The sequence below is a fragment of the Balaenoptera borealis genome, assembly GCF_965194805.1.
Source record: "Balaenoptera borealis genome assembly, chromosome: 10".
Classification (NCBI taxonomy): domain Eukaryota; kingdom Metazoa; phylum Chordata; class Mammalia; order Artiodactyla; family Balaenopteridae; genus Balaenoptera; species Balaenoptera borealis.
This window is the reverse complement of record NC_138874.1, coordinates 12220466-12236349: the sequence shown is the minus strand read 5'-3', so window position 1 is coordinate 12236349 and position 15884 is coordinate 12220466. Positions and strand designations below refer to the sequence as shown.

General features: G+C 47.9%; 2 protein-coding genes across 3 annotated transcripts in view; one reads left to right on the top strand and one right to left on the bottom strand.

Moving 5' to 3' along the window:
- Positions 1–15884, top strand: part of MAP10 (microtubule associated protein 10) — a 137813-nt gene that overhangs the window by 72499 nt on the left and 49430 nt on the right. The gene's annotated exons all lie outside the window — the stretch shown is intronic.
- Positions 897–13629, bottom strand: LOC309635890 (uncharacterized protein). The gene is made up of 4 exons (XM_082407743.1): positions 12093–13629; positions 2558–2725; positions 2170–2243; positions 897–1466 (listed from the first exon to the last, which is right to left on the bottom strand). The coding sequence occupies exons 1-4, from the start codon at positions 12191–12193 to the stop codon at positions 1372–1374; spliced, it is 438 nt and encodes a 145-aa protein (XP_082263869.1). The 5' UTR covers positions 12194–13629; the 3' UTR covers positions 897–1371.

The window sequence follows — 15884 nt, the reverse complement described above, 5'->3', positions numbered from 1 at the left end:
AGAGAGAAAACCAGATTCAGCTTTGGGACCTATTCCAGACTAAAGCAGACCCCGTGACTTCCTGGCTCACTCTCAAGCTGCATTTCGTGACGGTGACAGTAACACAGAATTGAGGTTGCTTGACCTGGTTTATTGTTATTCGTCTGATGTTCAATTTATCATTCACTCAATTTTCTAGTCATTGTGGCATAAAATGCAAACCTATCCATGCAGAAATATCCATTGAATTCAAATAAATCTTAAAATATTTGACCTACTCAGTCTATCACCTATCATTAGCCCAAAAGATACATTAGGCTATTTGCAAGTGAGGGAATTATATCACATATTTAAAAATACCAAGAGAAGATCTTGTCTGTCAGGAATGCATTTGAAGTAGTAACAGAAAGAGGCTGATGTGTTCAAAGGAGATTGAAGAAGGAAGCCTAAGTTTAAGGGGAAGGCTGACAAAATGGCCAGGTAGTCATCCAATCTAATCTTGGGAGTTTGGGCACCGTGCCTGGGATGGCATTCTACAGGACTGAGTGGCCTTTGACCCTACAAGAAAATACCTGGGCTTCTGGACATGCCTGCTGGACCTGGGCGCTGGGGGGGAAGTCTCTGGATCTCGTTTCCCTACATACGTAAAGGGAGGGCTGGCTTCAGTGACAGCTGACCACACACAGGGGCATTTTTCCTAGACGAGTAAGAGGATTTTGGCAGAAAGTTTTAGCCTCTTATGAACAAAGACAATGCGCAGATCTGGGCAATGGGTTAACAACCATGGGAAGTTGATCCTTGCTTTTTAGATCCGATTTGACTAACTCATTAAATATCGTGACGTAACTACTGGCTCCCCGTTATAAGACGCAGATCCCAGTTAACACAGCATAATAAGCTAATTTCCTGTTGTGATGTGATCTTTGAAATGAGTGTTTAACGATTATTTTTACAAAGCAGCCACGGATGTTTAGCCTATCACATTGGCCCATGAGCCGAGCAATCCCAGACTGGGATGATGATGGTGATGATTAAGTACCATTTTGCTAGAGGACATAGTTCCTTCTACCCCAACCAGAGATCATTTCCACAAGAAACTCTCTTGACTGCATTTAAGTGCAAAGTCTTCTTTTTGCTCCCTTCTGCCTTAAGCTAGAATATCCGGAGAAGATTGTCTCCTCCATGCCACATTCCCAGCTGCATCCTCAAATCATTTCTCTCCAGACTGTTGAGCTGCTTACCCTGGAGGCATGACCCTCCCTGTTCAGTTGGAGGTGGGTGCTCTCACCGAGGAGCTGGCCTCAGCTCTGCAGCACCTCTACAGATACGTAGGGAGGGGGAGATGATTGGTGATGGGAACACCCCCATGAGATAAGACGGACCATTCATTTCTCATCCTTTTGTTCCTTTGATGGCTCCTGAAGGAATGAATGGAGGGTCGAAAGAGCACGTGTGCCATGGGGCTGCGGGTGCATCCTCGGCCGTCCCTGGGGAAGGACAGCACAGTGGGAGAGCCCACAGTAGAGTGAGGGCTGAGGCTTTGCCTTCCGGGGCCATTGCAGTGACCATTTCTGAAAACTAGCAGATGTCTGCAGACATCTAACGTCTAAACGTTAAACGTCTAGACTAAAACGTCAAGGTGCTAATGTCACAATGCAGGGATTGGGGAGGGAGGAAAATTGCAATAACTGCTCAGGGAGTTTAATCCATAGCGTGGAAACGGATAGCCTGTGGGCTAGACGTGACCCGTGGACGTGTTTTGGTTTTCCCCAGCAAAGTTGGGCCACACTGTGGTTTTAAAAATATTCAGTTTTGCGTCCCTATTTCAAAACAGATTTCACATAACATTTGCAAATTCCAGCTTCTCTTGAAGAATCGGGAAGCCTGGTCCCCCAGAACTGCCATTCCCACGTTCAGTAACCTACAGGCACCCCTTCCCACAGGGGCGCGCTTCAATCTCACTGCTCTCGGTTGCCTTCCCAACGTGGAGCCCAAGGGCGATCCTATGTGTCATTATACATGTTTAATATGCAAGTAGACAATGCTGAAAGAATACAACTTAAGGAGCTTTTGTGAAACAAATTGGACATTTCTACCCATGATAAATAATATGAATAATGATAAATGATGTACCTCTCCCATTTGTATTATCTCCCTGGCCTTGTTGGTATTGGAGTCTGTGAACCATACCTTTAATTAGTTTGAGGGACTCCTTGAGCTGCCGGGGGAAGGGCAAGTCTCTGGGCTCACAAAACAAAGGACTTCTGGAATAAAGGAGGAGGAGGTAGGGTGACCAACTGTCCCTGTTTCCCCAGATCTGAGGGGTTTCCTGAGATGTGAAACTTTCAGTACTAAAACCAGGAAAGTTCCAAGTCAACTGGAAGGTCAGTCACTCTAGGAAGAGGCTCAGCAGAGGTGGTCCAGGGATCACCAAATAAGCCCCACCTTCCTCACAGCCTCGCCAGAGACAACCCTGGGTGGCCGCCCCTGTCACTCTCCGCCGAGAAATGCTGGTTCCCCAGGGGCCCCGCGATCTCACTGGGGACTGTACACAAGGGATACGGGTGGGCCTCCTTACCTCTGTGTTCCTGGAACAGACCTAGCTGTGGGTTTCAGCTTGGGGTTCCTTTGAGAAACTCCCAAATTGCCAGTCGATGTAGTCTGCCTCGAGCTGAGAGCCTCACCCCAGCCTCTCCCTGAGATGGAGAAAGAAGGGCTGGGAGCCGTCTGATGGGCACCTAGGGGCCTGGAGAGGACAGCAACGACACAAAGGAAAGTTGTTTGGCCTGGTATTCATCTGGTTTCCAATTTAGATCACTCTGCTAGAATATCTCCTGAAGTCATCTCTAAGAGAAAATTACTAGTTCTGCCTGCCAGAAGAGGGTCTGTAGCATCGCCTCTTTCGGGTCTTTTCCTCCACAGGCTGGGTGTCCCCCAGCTCCCTCCTAGCAATCCCTGTCCTCCCCCATCTCAGCTCAGCACAGCACGCCCCTCCCTTGAGACTCCCTTCTCGTCCAGCTCCACCTGACTTGGTCACCACCATGAGTTCTGCGTCCCCTGGGGCCCCTGCGTCCCCGTGACCCAGCTCTGTATGTGCATGTGATTCAGATTTCACCGGTTTGGAATTCCTAATCATTCCATCTGGGCTGAGCTGCGTTTTACTGTGGCTTCTATTTTATGAGGAAAGGTTTTCACAAAACAAATGAATACTGACAACAAAATTACAAGGATGTTTAGTTTAATAAAGAGATCGACTTGCCAAGATGCTATCCCTGCTTTGGGGTCTGGTTCTAGCCCCTTGACAGCTGGACTGTCTGACCCACAAGTTATGCCGGGCCGCTTCTGTCTCCTCTTCTTGAAACCTTCCCTCGCCATCCCCAGGGCTCACCCCCCTGCCCTCTCCCTCCTCTGACCCTCATGGCAGTTCTGTGCCTTCTTTAGCCCGCATTCGTCACCTCTCTAGCAAATTCTCTTCAGAGAGCTCTGTGAGTCGCACAGCTCTTACATCCGACGTTTTGACCTCACCCTCCTCTGGGGCCTCTGGCCACTGTTCTGACCAGTCACCAGGAGATACAGCACTGCACATGCTCTGACCAGCTCCACGTGGTACAGTCCCCTGTGCCTCACCCGTGCCCGTGCCCTGCGTCCCCATGAGATGCTACATGACCCACCAGGTGCCCGCACCTGCTCAGCCCAAAGTGTGGGAGGGTTCACACCTGTGGGGAAAGTTATGCCTCACAGGACCAGAGCCAAAGGATAATTCTTCTCTTCTGGAGCGGCTGCCCTGAAACGTGTTTATATTTACAGCCCCAGGGCACGTGGTCCCATGTCACAGGCACTCAGTGGAGGTTGATGGGCCGTGCATCCTGGTGTGGCTCTGCATCCTTCCTTGCCTCTCTTTCCTGCTCCCCTGGGAGTATAATGCCTAATGAAACAGGGACCTATTAGCTTTGGCCTCAGGAGGTGTTTTCTGACGAACCCAGGCTAAGACACCGTATACCTGTCGTATTGCCCTCCCTGTCAGTTCCTACCTCCCCTGCCTTTGAGTGGCTTGGAGCCAAGCCAAGATGGAGACTTGGAAATGAGTCCCAGGGACCAGTCAGTGGGCAACAGGTGGGGTCCTGTGGCCCTTAGTTCAGGAGGAGGAATCATGAGAGCAGGGTAGAGAGCTCCGGAACTGACTGTGGTGTTAGCGGTCTCTTCCAGAGGGTACTTGTTTTTGTTTACTTTGTTGATGTTAAATGATTATCATTTTACATCGTATTGCATTGTTTTACATCGATGCTTCATTGTGTACATTTTTCATTGTTGCTGAGTAAATAGTGCACATAAATTTTATTTTCCATTGTTCATGCACTTTTCCTTTTTCTGTAAGAGCTTAAAAATTACAAAGCGTAGGGTCCTGGGACCATCAGCTAAGCGCCCGTCTCAAGAGGCAACTCCAGCCCACCTTACCATTCGGCTTCCGAGTTACATGAGAAAACACACCATCTTTTCTTTTCCTTAAGCCAAGCGGGCTCATGGTTTTCTAGCACCTGCAGCAGAGAGTCCTAATTGCTGCACAGAATCTGTGGCAGCGATTTGCTAGTAGTCAGTAAACTTAAAAGTAATAAAATGCTTCCCTTAAAATATTTTAAAATTTTGATTGTTCAAATAGGATATACCCCAACTAGTCTAAAAAAGGTTTTGTATTGTTACTTAAAAAACTAGGAATAGAGTTACTGTATGATCCAGCAATCCCAGTCCTGGGCATATATCTGGAAAAGATGAAAGCTCTAATCCGAAAAGATACATACACCCCAGTGTTCATAGCAGCACTATTTACAATAGCCAAGACATGGAAGCAACCTAAGTGTCCATCGACAGAAGAATGGATAAAGAAGATATGGTACAATCTTCAATGTACAATGGACTATTACTCAGCCATAAAAAAAGAATGAAATAATGCCATTTACAGCAACATGGATGGACCTAGAGATGATCATAGTAAGTAAATCAGACAGAGAAAGACAAATATCATATGATATCACTTATATGTGGAATCTAAAATATGATACAATTGAACGTATTTACAAACTAGAGAAAGATTCACAGATGTAGAAAACAAACTTATGATTACCAAAGGGGGGAGGAGAGGAGGGGTAAATTAGGAGTTTTGGGAGTAACAAATATACACTACTATATATAAAATAGATAAACAACAAGGACCTACTGTATGGCACAGGGAACTGTACTCAATACCTTGTAATAACTACAATGGAAAAGAGTCTAAGAAAAGAATATATATATATATGTATAACTGAATCACTTTTCTGTACACCTGAAACATTGTAAATCAACTATACTTCAATCAAAAATTCCATTTAAAAAAAGGTTTTGTATTTTTTAATACTTCTAGAGAATGATTTGAATGGTGTGCCATGTCCGGTTGCATGTAGCAGGTCTGTAATTTAGGGACGTGAGTTGTCAGCAGGCAGGGCTTGTCCCCCTCTGCCCAGGAAGCCCCCAAGCCTCAGTCTCCAGCTCCGTGTCCCGATCACTCAGGAGGCACTGCTGACTTATCATGGGGAGACTTTAAAACCGTTCTAGGACAGTCGGGGTTCTAGACACGGGGTTCTACATGCCACCTCTGGGTGTTGGGGGCTTACCAGTCGAATGACAGCTAGAAACAGATGTTGATTTAATCCCAGGGAACCTTCTCCAAATCAAGCACAGAATTTGAGAAAAGCGATAGCAGAAGCAAGAGAAGGAACAGGGGGAAGGCTGACATTCTTTCCACATGTTATATGTGAGTGTAGTCTTCCCTCACATTCCTTGTAAATGTTTTATTTATTTATTTATTTTTATTTTATTTTATTCTTTTTTTTTGTAAATGTTTTGAATGCCACTGAATTGTACACTTTAAAATGGTGAATTTTATGTTGTGTGAATTTCACCTCAATAAAAAATAATTTCCGTAATATAAAATTCATCATTTAAACAATCTTAAAGTGTACAATTTGGTGGTTTTTTAAAGCATATTCACGATGTTGAACAACCATCACCACTATCTATTTGCAGAACAATTTCATCACCTTCTGAAAAACCCCTTGCCCGTTAAAAGTAGTCATTTCCCATTTTTCCCTCCCCCAGCCTGCGGCAACCGATAAAAAAAAAAGAGAGAGAGAGAGAAGGAAGAGGGGCGATGGGGTCATGTTTGCGTCGCTCTGAACCTGGCCGCAGGCGTGGGCTGCACGGGGTGCATCACCTCTAGGTGGCGCTCGCCCCTCCGGCCCGGGCGCGGGTCCGCGGACAGCGCGGAGGACCCTCGCGCCCCTGCAGCCGGGCGGTGGGAAGCTTGAGAGGAGGCGGGCCCTGGGGTCATCTGTTTCAGTTCTGAAAATGTCACTGGAGGGGAGCTCTCAAGTGACATTGGAGCCGTCACTCCCTTATACCCTTCGCCAACTCCCATCCACAGGTTTTGTTTTACTGGGGTAAAATACAAATAACATACCATTTCCCATCCTCAGGTAAGTGTAGAGTTCCGCGGTATTCAGTACATTCACATCGTTGGACGACCATCATCAGCACCATCCATCCCCAGAACCTTGTCGTCTCCCCAGACTGAGATTGTCCCTATGAAACAACCTCCGAGTCCCTCTCCCCGGCGCCTGGCAAGCACCCTCTACTTCCTGTCTCTATGAAGTTGGCTCCTTTAGGGACCTAACCTACGCGAGAATCATGCAGTATTTGTCCTTTTGTGACTGGCTTATTTCACGTAGAGTAAGGGCTTCAAGCTTCATCCATGCTGTAGCAAGTATCAGAATGTCCATCCTTTTTAAGGCTGAATAAATCAGAATATTGAAGCTCAAAATTCTAAAAATGTTGCTCCTTTTGCTAAGAGGAAAACCAGCTGAAAACCAGTGGGTCGTCAGCTGCGCTAAGGGCTGACCGAGACCCTCAGCGGCCGCTGCTGGGTCGCGGGGGCAGGGGGCGGGCAGGAAGCAGAGCCCTGTTACCTCACCCAGGGCAGCTACCTTCATGGATCCTGTACTGGGCTTCTGTGCAAGCTTCACTGGGGGAAGGGAATTCTGCTGCTCAAAATAGCTTGAAAATCCCTAGAGTCACCCCTTTTTTAATCCTCTTCCCTTCTCCCACATTCCTGCCCCCAACATTTCACTCCCCATCTAATCCTTCCTGAGTAGGTATCAAGGTTTCCACCTTATCCTGGCTCTATGAGAAGAGGCCAAGAATCCACTCCCTCCCTCCAGGTTCGCTGGCCCCAAGAGGGATAGAGTTCAGCTCTGAGCACACATGACCACTAAAGAAATTACTATGGGATCTGTTACTATGAGGTCTGTTCACTGGACTTGAAACCTAACTTGACAGGCTGAAATGCAACTTACTCAAGGCTTTTCCTTCCCCATCCCTATCTGGATCGCTCCCACACCGGGAAGAAAGCCAGAGGTTGTAATAATGATAAATAGAAAGGCCACACCCTGCATTCCAAGCTCTCTGAATCGTATCCAGACGCCTGTCTTCCTTCACAGACTTTGTGGCTACAGGACGAGGCTCCTTCCATTCTTCCAAACACACCCTAAGCCTCCCCACTTCTGTTCATTTGCTAAACACCTTTTCTCCAGTTGGAAAGGGCTTCATCTCTCAGCATCCACCTGCCACCGCCTGCCTATTCTACCCATTCTGGGGTTTGCTGGTTTCCATACTGGCCTTTTGGTGCAGACTCATGGGAACTAGAACCCCTCCAACCCCCCTAGGAATGTGTGTCGTACCTGCTTTGAAACTGACAACTAGGGAAATGGAGGGTTTGGCCCCAACACCTAGATTCTGCTTGTAACTTTCCTTTATAGTCTACTTCTGACAAAACTTACTGCTGACAACTCCACCCTACTGTTCTGGGAAGTCACTGGCAGAAACTTTAATTAAAGTTCTGCCTGTCTCGTATACTGAGGCTAAAGGTCTAGTGGAAGTTGACTCGTCTGCCATCTTAGACCTATTTGGTTCTAATCAGTTTATGTCGTGTCCTCAGGCTATGTCATTCTTTTAAAGGTTGTGCCCTGCCCCGTTCCCTCCTGTTTCACAATGATCTAGGTCATCAATAAACTTTCATCGTCTAACTTAATTTAGCAAAACTTTAAAGTTTTAAGTTACTAAAAATCTGGGGCAACTATTTTGAACTAGACATGCCATGAAACATAATTACTCCTAAAGAGTTCACCTAAAAAAATCTCATCTCATTTATATTTAATTTACTTATAAAAATTTCATCATACCAGTTTCATTTTCTTGCTGACAAATGTAACAGAGATAGGCTCTTATTTGACTTCCAGTAAACCTAGGTACAATAAAAGTATTATACTTAATGCTGATGACTCTATAGACATGTTTGTATTAACTAAACTAATAAACTAACTTTAATACCAAAAAAAAAGAAAGAAAGTCTTCCTGTCTCAAGACCATTGTGCGATCTCAATTCCAAAGACTTAACCAAGGTGGTTCATTTTGTCAATGTTTGTTTTTGAATGAAGTAACATGAGAGACCTCAACTGCAGTCAAGATGGAAAACCCCCTTCATCAGGGAAATACTCCAACTCCTGGACTTGCAAGGGACGCCAGCCAGTACTTTTGTGCCCAGGGTCTGATGACCCAAAACGAATATACTAAGTGGACACAGAGTCACAAGGCGTCACAGCATTTCCCTGCATGGAAACCTGACTGCAGCTACAGCCGACGCGCATTTCACTGCAAACTCTGTACTCTCTAATAATTATCTTGGACTCCGTTTGTCAGTGCTTCCCTCGGCCATGTCGCCTGGTAATTGCAACCAATACCTGCATGCTGGATCTTCAGGCTGCTTAGGTAGATCTGCAGGCCTTCTTTGCTGGGTGCTTCGGCGAATGGCAAGCTGCAAAGAAACTTCCTAATCATGCCCTAAGAAACCACCTGCCTTACCTTTCAGTTAGCCGCAGCCAGCCTCAGTCCAAGCCTCCCAGGTCCCCCACTGACACCTAGACTTACCTCACACTGCCCTCTTCAATCCCCCAGACCTCTGCCCTGGGCCCTGGGGAAATCGGGTGTGTCCTCAGTCAAGTCCTCTATATTTGTGACTGCTTCAGTGAAAGCAGTCTCCCTTCTTCTTGCTCCAACGGATACATGGTTGCCCTTGGAGTACACTGCTTCTTCCCCTGTAGCCCTCCTAAGTGGTGCCTCTTAGTTTTTCCCACCTCCCATGTACTTGGGCCTGGAGTAACATAAAAGCCCTCCTGATTCTTCATTGCCACTTCCAGAGCATTGCTTCTCTGTCCTCCAAAACAAAAGCAAAGCAAACCAAACAAAAAAACAATCCAGCTCCTTCAAAGAACGTGCTCTCTGATTATTCCGTGGCCACTGCCCCTCCTTTGTGCAGCCTTATTCATGAATGATTTTACACCTGGCCCACTGATTCTTGTCTGCTTCTTGGCAACTTCAACACTCACATTGGTAACTCCCCCCATCCACTCCCCACCTTCACCCTCTCAGATCCTCCATCCCCTCCCCCCCCACCCCAGACTCCCACCTCAAGGTCACACTCTATCTTGTCATCACCAAAACGGCATCAGCTCTAAATTCTTGCTTTCCACCATCCTATTCTCTGATCACAGCCTCTCATCTTTGGGGCTCACCTGCCCTAGCTTCCCTCTCCAACACTTCTTTGCTAGGACCTCTGATCAAGGAGCCCACCACCGTTCCCCTCTCTGTCCTTCCTTTCCCCTAATATCCTCCCTTCCTTCCTACTTAACTTAGATTCTATGACCTGTTATTATTACCGCAGCTCCCTTACCATTCTCTTCCCCTATCTCACTGACCAGGAAGAACCCCCAATGTAGTTAAATCCAGCTCTCCACCTACTGCACACCTGCGTCTGAGCAGCTGAATATAGATACAGAGAAAAGACACAGCCATGCTGAGGGGTCTTTCTTTGATAATTATCACCACAGAGCTCAAGTGGGCCCTCGGCATGACTCCCGATCCCACTACACTCCACCGGCTGCACGACCCCTCCTCTCACTGGAGCTCTATTTCATCAGGAAAGTAGAAGCTCACAGGAGATGTCTTCATCCACCCGTCACCAAGTCCATCTGTATCCTCTGGTCCCATCCCGTATCCTCTGGTCCCATCTTCTCTCTCCCTCCTGTTACAATTGATCGTAATGGTAAGAGGACAAAGAACTAACATTTACTGAGTGCTGACTATTCCAAGCACAGTTCTAAGTGCTTTACGCCCGTTGACTCACTTAACCCTCATCACAATCCTGTGTGATGAACACATTATCATTTTTATTTCACAGATAAGGAAACGGAGGCACAGGAAGGGCAAACTGTATGTGTTGTTTTTTTCTTTTTCTTTTTCCTTTTTTTTTTTTGCCATGCCACGTGGCTTGCGGGATCTCAGTTCCCCAACCAGGGATTGAAACCAGGCCACGGCAGTGAAAGCCGGGATCCTAATCACCAGGCCACCAGGGAGCTCCAAGCACTCTGTGTGTGCTTTTAGTTGAGAGACCATTTGTCCCCTAAATTTATGTACTCTCACCTCCTCAAGGACAATGATCCTAACCCTTAACTTTGCCCTCCCCATTGCTTCCTCTCTGCTAGATTATTCCCATTAGCATGCAAACTTGCTGAAATACCCTACGTCTTAAGTGAAAATATGCCCCTGTCTTCCAGTTATTGGTACATTTCTCTGCTCCCTTGGATGGCTAGCTTCCTTTAGAAGTCCTCTTCTCTCCTGAACCTTCTCCAGTCAGACCTCCATGCCCATCATTGAAGGAAACCCTCCCATCAAGACTGCCAATGGCCAACATCGCCGAATCCTGTCTTTCTCACCTCTCAACAACCATCCCCTTCTAACACCTTTAAGCCAAGGGGACCGCTTTCTCTTGGTACTCCTCCCACTTCTCTGGCTGCTACTTCTCAGACCCCTTTGGAGGCTCCTTCTCATCTCCCTGACCTAGAAATATTGGAGCATCTTACAGCTTTCTGTCTTTTCTTGCTACACTCACCCTCTAGATAATCTCCATACTGTGTTTTCCTATCAGCACCCAAAGCAGCTTCACTGTCTTTCTCAAAGATGGCTAAGCAGTGAGTGGCCTTCTGCTTTCAGCTCCCTCTGTGTGAGGAGTCACCCTGCATTTCGCTGTTTCTTCCTGAGCTGCATCCACCCGGAACTTTGCCCAGTGGCAGCCTCACCAGTGTAATAACAATGATCAAAATGAAGCAAACCTTGGACTTCCCTGGTTGCGCAGTGGTCAAGAATCCACCTGCCAGTTCAGGGACACGGGTTCGAGCCCTGGTCCAGGAAGATCCCACATGCCACAGAACAACTAAGTCCATGCGCCACAACTACTGAGCCCATGTGCCACAACTACTGAAGCCCGCGCGCCTAGAGCCCATGCTCCGCAACAAGAGAAGCCACTGCAATGAGAAGCCCGTGCACCACAACAAAGAGTAGCCCCTGCTCGCTGCAACTAGAGAAAGCCCGTGCGCAGCAACGAAGACCCAACGCAGCCAAAAATAAATAAATAAATTTATTTTTTTTTAAAATGAAGCAAACCTTGAAGTCTGAGTCGTTCTAGAAGACTCGGATGTCCAGGTCAACACGGAGCTCACGTTGCCTCACTAGGGGCTACGTCTTGACTCTCCTCCTGTCGACCTCACCTAGTTTTTGGAGACCTGTCCCTAAATAACCAGTCATTCTGGTGCTAAGACCCTGGCTTGGATTTTGGCCTCACTTTAAAAAACTGCTTCTACATCTACTTAGATGGTCAGCAAATGGCCCATTTGTAGCTCTAGATCTTCACTCTAAGGCTCTGTATGTTCATCACATCTGCTCTTCCGGCTCGACCAAGGACCCCCGCCCGCAGTCCTCCATCTGCGCCCCCCGTCTCTCCCTGTCTCTGCCCATCCTCCCTGGCCTGGCACCCGGCTGTGAGTAGGCACGCAGTTCCTGGAGTCATGCCTTGTGCATAGTAAACACTCAGGAAGCGCCAGTTAAATGGAATTAACTAGAAGGGTGTTTCAGTCATCATCCGTAATTGCTGGGACAAAACAAAAAAAACCCGCTCCAAAACAACAGTTTACCATTTCTCATGACTCTGTGGGTTGACTGGGCAGTTCTGCGTGATTCTGTATTTCTGCCGGAGTGCTGGGCTGGCTGGCTGGGCAGGGCCACACCTCCGCATTAACCTCTTGGGAGCCAAGCGTGACCAGGGGCTATGCTTTTCCTCCGCGTGGGCCTCTCCCCATGACTGCTGGGCTTCCTCGTGCAGAATGGCTGAGTTCAGGCTCTGCCTCCCTCAGGCTATCTGAGGTCCCAGTGGCCAACGCTCCTCGTCACTCAGCTAAGTCCAGAGTCTTTGTTGAGGAGACTCCACAAGATAACTGGGAGGTCTGTGCACTGGGGGCCCCCCAAAATGGTGCCCCTCTAATCCCTGAGGAGACTCTCCTCCTCCAATACGTCCCTCGTTCCAGGTCACTCTGCAGAGCGGTTATCAGGTTGCAGACACAATTCATGTCAGCACACACCTTGGCCCAGGCACTGCCCTCTGTCATAAACAGCATCGTATAGGTGGCGCACACAGCCTCCATCCCATTTTAACTCAGTAGCCATGATCCTTCACATTTACATGGTCCTCTGAGGGGCCCCCAGATCTCCACCTCCTCGCCTTCATTGTTTTTATGCCTATGGAGATCACGAAGGAGGCGGTTACTCGCCCTGTTTTACAGGTGGAGCTTAGACCATTGCCAGGGGTGATCTCTATTCTATTGTCAGGCACAGAAGAGTTGTCGTCTTTCTTAGACTCTCTTAGTATATGGACTGTAGGTTAGTGACAAGCTGTCAGTAACAGTGGCAGTGTAAACTTAGAGGAAAAAACTAAAAACCCATTGACTAGGAAGACTATTTTGGAATTAAAAACATACAATCTAATATGAGCTGGGTCACCCAGCCAGGATGGCAGGTAGATGATGTGCCATTTCACCTAAGGTCTTCTTACTTAGCACTGAAGCCAGGTGCAGAAAAGACTCAAGTGCTCTTTAGCCTAATAATGCTGGGTTTTTATTTCACAAGGGGCAAGTTCCTATCCATGACAATGACAGAAATGTTCTTTTCCCAGAGCGAAACTAGACTGTCCTCTCTCCCAGAAAGGATGAATGCTGGCCTCTGTGTGCTTCTCCTTAGATTTGGGAGGAAAGTGGCCTCCGGTCTTGCTGGTCAGGAAGCAGATGCGGAAGTGGTACCTTCCCTCCAGCTTCTGGGACTCCGTTGAGCCCTCTTTCTCGCCCCTTTCCCACTGCAGGTTGCACTAGGGGAAAAGGGACTCGTGGGCATCAAACCAGAGGCTCCAGGCTCGAGGAGGGCACTTCAGAATCTCCTTCTCCTTCGGGAAAGAGAGGAATTTCCTGAGGGCAGGGAGGAAGGCACCAGGCTGAGGGACGGAAGGACGGAGCTGTAGAAAAAGAAAGTAGTGTTGCAGAGAGAGAGACCTGAGAGGCGCCCTCTTTTCCAAACCTGCAGGGTGTGGGTCCCTGCTCTCCTGGGGTGCAAGGGGATAACTACGTTGGACCAAGTTATAACATCTGCTTGGAGATCTGACCATCTCGAGTAGAGAACGTTGAGTTCCCACCACTGTGGTGGCCGGGTATGGAGATGAGGGTGTACTGGGGAAAACAGGACTGTACCAGGGAGACTGGGAAAGCCAGAGGCACCTAGGAAAAGAGGGGCAAAATCGTAATCCTCTCCCAGATAAGATTCCAGGGTGCTGGGGGCTACTTCATTCCAGGGCCATATAAATGCCATCATGCAAATTTAGAAAAAGATGCCCAAAACGGGGAGGTCACAGGCATCTGGGCCGATGACGCAGCTCTAGGAGTGGAGGGACCGGTGGGAGCCTAACCCCTCTTCCCCCTTAATGGAGCAACTTGCCACTTGTGTAACCCCCGCCTCCTGATTGCTCCCCATAAATGACCAAGCGACCGCTAGAGTCAGAATATGAGGGACCCTGTCACAGCCTGGATGTAAGAACCTTCATTACATTTTTGAGAGCTTCCTGCAGGCCACGCACTGAGCTAGAACTTTCCTTTCGCCGCCTCCTTCAGCCCTCCCCAGAAGCTGTTGTTCACAGCACCTGCTCCTCTGCAAAGGAGGCTTCTGAGGCTTCGTGAGTTGAGTGGTCTGTCCCAGGATCAACAGCTAGTAGCCAGCTGAGCCCCAGATCACCAGCTTCCCCCTCTGGGGGCTTGGCCACCTCACCGTCTCTACTCATGTTTGGCAGGCTGGCTCCTCTGACCGAATTGATGCAAGAGGTTTTACCTGTTTTCTGTTCTTTTTATTTTATTTCACCAGTTCTCATCAAACTACCCGCAGATTCAGGTTAGGTCAGAGTCCTAGGAGGTGGTGGATCCGAAAAGGTCTGCCTTCCAAGCCCGGGTTCCCCCCACGGCATCACCCTCCCCCACCCCCAGTGCTGGGTCTGTCTTCTCCTGCCTGTCTGATGACCTTAGCGAGCACCACGCATCTGGTGTGGCCTGGGGGACAGAGCATCTCTCTTCCCCAAGATGCCTCGTGTCTGCTGTCCACTCAGGGCATCGTGGCTCCAGGGACACTACAGACAGACCCCAGCAACTTTTCTGCTTCTCAGTCTGAGTGGGAACTTGCGGTGACCGATCTCAAGTACAGCTGCTCCTTCCGTATCCTCCCCAATGAGGAAATAGTCATTGAGCCATTTCATTTTACAGTCTCTCATCTTCACTCTTAAGAATCCTCTGTGGGAACTTTATATGTTTGGCTTCTTCAAGTTCTTGTTATTCATCTGTCTGTGGAATGAACCATCTCAGAAGCAGGAAATACGTATGCATATGGGTCTGTTGAGATATATATGTGTGTAGCTTTTTATTCACAAATATTATCAAATTGTTGACTGTTTATGTTCATGCCACTCTATTTTTTTTAAATTTTATTTATTTATTTATTTATTTATGGCTGTGTTGGGTCTTCGTTTCTCTGCGAGGGCTTTCTCTAGTTGCGGCAAGTGGGGGCCACTCTTCATCGCGGTGCGCGGGCCTCTCACTATCGCGGCCTCTCTTGTTGTGGAGCACAGGCTCCAGATGCGCAGGCTCTGTAATTGTGGCTCACGGGCCCAGTTGCTCCGCGGCATGTGGGATCTTCCCAGACCAGGGCTCGAACCCGTGTCCCCTGCATTGGCAGGCAGATTCTCAACCACTGCGCCACCAGGGAAGCCCCATGCCACTCTTAATGAATAGTTTATATAGACAGTAAATTGGTAAAAATAATGTTATGTCTCAATAATTCCTTCCCACTGAGGAAGCAAACTGATGAGGCTGATTGGCTTTCACGCGCCTGTCCAGACGGAAATTAGGGACACGAGGGGCCCCTAGCAGGCGGTTCTCTCTTCCCATCTTGAGACTGTGCAGTCGCCTGCATCCTGGGCTACGTACAAACAGTCTTGGTGGTCGCTCAGGGTAGAGCAGAGAGCTACTGGGTGAATCCTGTGACACAGCACAGCCACCAAGGGGAAGGACACTGGGACAGAGACACCCTGTTCTTTAAAAGCTCAGATGCGTCTACATATGTGTGCTTTCAAATTCAGATTATTGACAAAAGTAACCAAAACAACAAATGATAAACAACAAATACTCTCTCGGTCTGAGTGTGTCCCAAGTATTTGGAACGTACTTATACTAAAAAAAAATTTACCCTTTATCGGAAATTCAGATTTAAGTTGATGTATTTTGTCTAGCAACCCTACCAGGAAGGGCCCGGCCCCGCCATCCCCTCACTCCCACCCCCCCATCCTCCAGCCTATAATTAAGAGATTAAGAGACACAAGATTAGAAAGAGGTGAATAAGGAAGG